Source organism: Lepidochelys olivacea (assembly GCF_965140295.1).
Source record: "Lepidochelys olivacea isolate rLepOli2 genome assembly, chromosome: 3".
Classification (NCBI taxonomy): domain Eukaryota; kingdom Metazoa; phylum Chordata; order Testudines; family Cheloniidae; genus Lepidochelys; species Lepidochelys olivacea.
The window spans coordinates 94,975,118-94,981,117 of NC_140413.1; the positions used below are offsets into that span (position 1 = coordinate 94,975,118).

Sequence of the window (6,000 nt, forward strand, 5' to 3'; positions counted from 1 at the left end):
CTGCGATTTCTTTGTGTATGTAGTGTAATTTGTTATCTTACAGTTATATAGCACGAGGACAGGACCAACTGGAACAAGTCAGTTTTTTAGGAAAGAGCTGAAGGAGACCAAGAGGGCTTGGCACATTAGAGGAGTGATAGTATGGAAAAGAAGTGCAAGACTGCAAATGGAATGATAGGAAGGCAGAGTTGTCAGAGTGCAGGGCATAGGTGGGTAGGAGTCGCAAGAAATGAGGGCAGAAATATAGGCAGGAAAGAACAATGTAGAGCCTTGAAAGTGAGGATGAGGGGGCAAAATCTGCTTTCAGCAACTGGTTCAGATTCAGACTTGAAGATCTAATTCAAAGAGTTTGAGTTTGGTGTAGAAAGAGAGAGGAAACCAGGGGAGGAATTTTAACAGAGGGAAGTGTGTTCAGAGTTGTGGACAAGGAAGATAATTTTGACTGCAGAACATTGTGTGCATTGGAAATGGAAGGGATGAGAGCTGTAGAAATAGAGAAAAGGGAAGACGTTAGTTTATTATTATTTGTATATTGGGAGAAGCGATAATTCTCCCTCACTTTACAAATTTTATGGGAGTAGAGAAGAATGAACCTGAGAGACAGAGACAATGATGGAGTTATTAAAAGAGATGGAACAAATAGGATGGTATAGGGCTTGGGTGGGTGAAGATGAGAAATTTGGTTTAGCTTGCACATGATTAATGAGGAGTTATGAGACATGGATAGTTATGCAAACTTGGACAGAGGGTGAGAGCAGAGGTGGAGATGTAGATCTGCAGGACTCATCGTTATAAAGATGGTATCTGATGCCATGACAGCAAATGATCTCACCTAAGGGGGTGAGTATAACAGGAGAAAGTCAGAGGGCCCAGGGCAGACCCTCGGAGGCAAATCTCTAGTGTAGACTAGAGAAGCACAGCAATGAATTGACTGACTTTCTCATTTTGTTTTTCTAATGTAGAATATGCATCTATTTTCTTCCCATTTTATTCCTGGCTTGAAAAACCCTTCACTTTTAGCCTCAAATGAATCTTCAGATTCAATGAACGGTATTCTTTCCATCTGGGTAAGTGTTGTAGACACATGAGAACAGGAGAGGGTATTCAACAACAACAAACACTTTTTATTTCTGTGTGCATGTAACTTAACTGAATGTGTTGCATCTGAAATGCACGCCTTCAGATTTCTGCATAGTGCATCTGCAGTGTACACTGGCATTTTCCTTCCCAGCTGTTGAATACAGAAAGCCCTAAGTGCAACTTCTGCAGAAGAGAGGAGCAATCAGGATGCTGGACAGAAAGCCCTGGGGCTTTAGTGTATTAAATATAAAGTTGAGGTTAAGATAGAAAATGACAGAAGTAAGTAATTAAATTCAGAATTAAGGCTGATGCCCTCTCCTTGACTGACTTGTTTTGCCTCGGTATCACACTGGTATGGTATCCAACAGCACACATGCCTGATTTGTTTTGCCTTGGTATGCAGCAGCACACACTGTTGTCTGACATCTCTAGTAACAAGAGAGCAAACGAATAGTGGAGTGACAGCCGTATCTGAGTTTCCTGGCTTTTATATGTATCTCAAAGCCAATTATTTTCTTGTTTAACTCCTTTTGCTATTTCAGTAACTATTGCCCTCACAAACTAAAATCCTGCCAAGAATGTCATTACTCTGTCATTCAGCTTGCTCCTATACACCTTGTTTAAATCCATAATGTATCCTTCAGAAATGCCTGGGAACTCATTCAAGTTCTCGGGGATTAGGTGAACCAAACTTGAGAAGAAGGATGATCTGTTGGTAAAGAAACCTGAGTTCTAGTCTCTACTAAACTTCCTGTGCCAAATTCTCATTTGTACTAAGGCTCCTTTGCAACTCAGCTTTGCACTTCAATTCACCATCACTAAAAGGGGGGTTAACAATACCACCCTATTTCACAGGAGGGCTAGAAGATTTTTTTTGAAATATTTAAAATACCTTCCATCTAAGGAAGAATGATTACAGAAATGAAAAAGTGCTGCTGTTGTTACCTTGATGTGTCACTGAAGTACCACAGCATGGAGAGAGAGAGAGGTGCTTTAAAGAAGCAATAAACATTGAGAGATGAGTACAGCAAAAGCAGCCACAGATTTTTAAAGCTAACTTCATTGATCTGGATATTAAGGGGAGAGGTTACATTTTACTGGAACATGTCTTTCCCTTTGAAGGCTTATTCAGGTTTTTTGTGGGTTTTGGGTGGGGGGCTCTCTCCATGCCCATATGTGGCTTGACTGAAGTCAGTACATATATGCCCTCAGTGTCCTCATCCTCTCTCTCATTTATAATTATTTGGTGACAGTCGTGGTGCCTTTCCCTGCCACCGCAGGGCCCAACAAATTTCAATGGCCAGCGTGAAAGGGATGCTGGTGATGGATTCTTGGCCCCACCCACTCCATTCCCACCTTGCTCACTTGCTTACAGTGGCAAATATGGGGTATACAGCTGGTTGCAGGGAGTGGGATGGAGGGAATGTACACCCTTGCAAGGCCACTAGAGTCAGGGCATCATTAAACCCTTAAACAGCATAGCAAGAAACTAGTGAAGGGTGACTGTCATCTCTGTATTCTCTTCCAGATTGTAAGCATGTCAGCTCTGTGTCATACTTGATTGTTTACTAACTTCATGAGCAAAAGGGTTCACTGAAATTCAGTATGGTTCCTTAGAAATGACAATCTCAACGCCTTCTGTGTCAGAGGGTTTTTTTTTAAATTGCCTGTTGAGGAAGAGTGAAATATAACAGAGAAATTAGCCTTGCACTCGAGCACACCAACTTATTAACACTACTGAAGGGTTCTCCTCCTGAACCTGGGGACAAGTGCCGAGTTCCAGCATGTACTTGGGAACAAGTGCATTATTTTATTATTACTATTATTAGGTAAGAAATAAATATTCATGTAAGAATAGAAAGATAAACAAAGGGGTCTCCAGAAGATATTGTAGTCAAACATTTTTATATTTTCCCGTTATTTGTGAGCTATTTTGCCTACACCACTTTTCTCTTTCTTGTTCCTACCTTGTATATGAGTGCATGCATATACACTCAGACACATATAGGGTTATGTGTCTGCCACCAAAATATTTCCTCCTTCCATCCCACAATGTGAAGGGTCTCTCCCAAAAGTACAGGAAGTTGTGACCGAGGACAGGCAATATTTCAATGCCATGCCACTGATAGGTTTAAGGGATGAAGGTAGAAACAGCGGCTTTATACAATTGGAAAAGAGAGATTTCTGTTTTTTCATTGGGAAGAATTATTATTTATTTACATGTATTGCAGTAACAGCCAAAGACTTGAACAGGATCAGGACCCCATTGTGATAGGAGCTATATAAAACAGACAGAATTCCTGCCCTGAAAAGCTCACATGATTATTATTATTTATTGACTGTACTTGACGAGAAAGATGGACCAAATTCTCTCCTGGTGTAAATGCATAACTCCGTTGACTTCCTTGGAGCAGTGCCTGTTTACACTGGTACAGCATTTGCCCCAGTATGTTTTATTTTTTACCATGTAAGAAGTGCAGGATTCGTAGTGTTCTTAGCTTCTCGTTAGGTGCCTGAGTTCTGTAAATGGTATAATAGGGAACTAGACGGCTGACGCTTCACAACCTTTACTGGCTTTTGAAATGAAGTATTTTGGTTTTGGAATGAACATGTAAGGCTGGAAGCCAGACCTTTTCTGGAAGTGATGCTGTCCAGTCTCAAAAGCCCAGCAGGGTGAAGGCTAGCTAGTACATGGATGGAAGGTTTCAATGGAAAACCCAGGGAGCTGCAGAAAGTAGTGTTAGAAAGTGCCATCTACCAAGCTGCCCCCTTAATCAAGGCTGCAGCAGGGTATTCTAACACCAGCTTTGCACTTTTATATTCCCTTCCATCTGAGGATCTCAAAGAGCTTCACAATTATCAGTGACTTTAGCCTTACAATCCTTCCCTGGTTAGCCCTGTAAAGCTGATAATGGAGGTTGAGGGATGTGTTATCTGCTCTGGGAGGCCTACTGGCCACGGCAGGACTCAGTGGGACTGGCTTAGTGGAATGCCCTGCCGGGTGCACTTTTCCCTTCTGAACAGTAGTAGAAACTTGTGCCTCTAACTAAAATGTGCTACCAACTGCAGTGTTCCATTAGCCAGCAGGCTCTCACTCTTTGGAGGAGTAGGTCGGTACATGAGCTGGCAGAGTAGACAGCTTGCACTATATTGCGTGCTAGGGAGAGATCCTGCCTTGTTGCTCTGTTCTCTACTCCTACATCAGCAAACCAGCACTGGCCCTTCCCTGCATTTGTTTCATGAGGGTATTTCTGATCACTTGCTGTGATAAGATAGTTATGCCGCCTGTACCATTATTTCTGAGCCCTTTGAAAGAACTGGTGTACTTTTGTTTGTCTCGATCAAGAAAAGTCAAAACATGTTTTCCTTTTACAGATCTCAGTCAGTCGTAGATCCTGGGGTGCCAAAACGCCTGGATAAAAACGAGGAGGAAAACATGCAGCCTCTGCTTTCACTGGACTAACCGTTTCTGAGCATTGAACGTGAATTGGGGTGGAAGGTACTGCTTTTCAGCAGCAAGCAAACCATTGGGAAGGCATGTACCAGCTGGAATTCTATTTATTCATGTTAATGTAGCATAATGTAATCAGGCAGCAGGTTATGCTAGTCTGCCTAAAATATGGGTGCCCTGGGTTGAAAAAAAAAAAAAGAATTTATTCTGTAAGTGCCAACTTGTTTGTAAATATTATGTAATCTTCCACTTTGAATTTGTAAGTTATGGTAGGCGAGTAATATGGAAAAGTGATTATTAAAATTTGTCTGTGAAAAGCACTGTAAAAAGGGAACACACACACATGGGTAATTAAGTTTTTTGTCCTTTCTATAGGAAGCCATCTTGCAGCTATCATATTGACTGGGTTTTTTTTTTTCTTTTCCCTGTCATGCTCATGCAGCATTCAAAGATAAGGGGGAATATAAGAACTTGGAGATAGGTAAAACCAGACTGGTTACAACACTATCTACAGGAATTAATTTCACCAGTAACCTTGTGGTTTTGGGTGGTGACTTGGGATAAGTCATGCATTATCAGGGAAAAGAGGTAACAGATGAGCAGGGAACAAATGCCTCTCCTGCCCTGTTGTTTGGCTGTATGGATTTGTGAGTTTTTGTTCTGTTTAGTTTACAAGAGAAGTTTGGGGGTTTGGAAGCTGCTTGGCTCATTTGCCTAATTTGGGGCTTTCAGTGTGTGCCATATTGCAGTCACTTCTGTTGCATATTGTGTTCACTTCAAGAATTTTTCCAGAACATTCTCCTCTCTTGGAGTGAAAAAATATTCATCCCAATGCAGTGTAATAACTGGTATTTTGAACTGCAGCTGCAGGCTCAGGGTTAATTATGAAACCCTGTGCACTCGGTGACTGAATACATATATATTTTTACCAATCTCTAACAAACATATAAAGTGGCATTGTTAGACAAGTATATTTAATCAAGGGTTTATAAAAATAAATCATACCTATTCAATGTACTTAGAGATATTATAGATTGTATATTGAGACTGTGATCATTAACATAGTAGAATCTTATGTACAGCATCCCACTTCAAGCACGGATTAATATGAATGAGGCATAGTCAAGCTACTCAACATAGACATTAAAGACATTTTTGTTTCGGTTGTGGTGTAATTGTATATATGAAACATGTGCCATATTACAGAAATTCTCTTACCTCATAAGAGCAACCAGTTTCACTATGGACTGAACCAAGCCATCTGAAATCTGGGGGCTATAGGTTCATGTCTGTTGTGTTGATATGCATATGCATCAACATAAGAATGTGCCCATGAAATTAAAACTGCACTCAGACAACGATGGGAAGACACAGGAAAGCCAAGACAATACTGCTGAATAGTAGGGGTACTGTAGGAACATATCAGAATCAGTTAAGGTATTCTTACTTGATCCCTAACAGCTGGGAAG

General features: G+C 40.9%; 1 protein-coding gene across 2 annotated transcripts in view; it reads left to right on the forward strand.

Annotated features, from left to right (window-relative positions):
* CLVS2 (clavesin 2) overlaps nucleotides 1–5,697 on the forward strand; it is a 56,176-nt gene extending 50,479 nt beyond the window's left edge. For both annotated transcript variants that reach the window (XM_084623929.1, XM_084623928.1), the window contains one exon: nucleotides 4,456–5,697. In XM_084623929.1, coding sequence (XP_084480055.1) covers nucleotides 4,456–4,543 — 88 coding nt within the window. In that variant the 3' untranslated portion in view covers nucleotides 4,544–5,697. The remainder of the gene's footprint in view (nucleotides 1–4,455) is intronic.
* The last annotated feature ends 303 nt before the right edge of the window (nucleotides 5,698–6,000 follow it).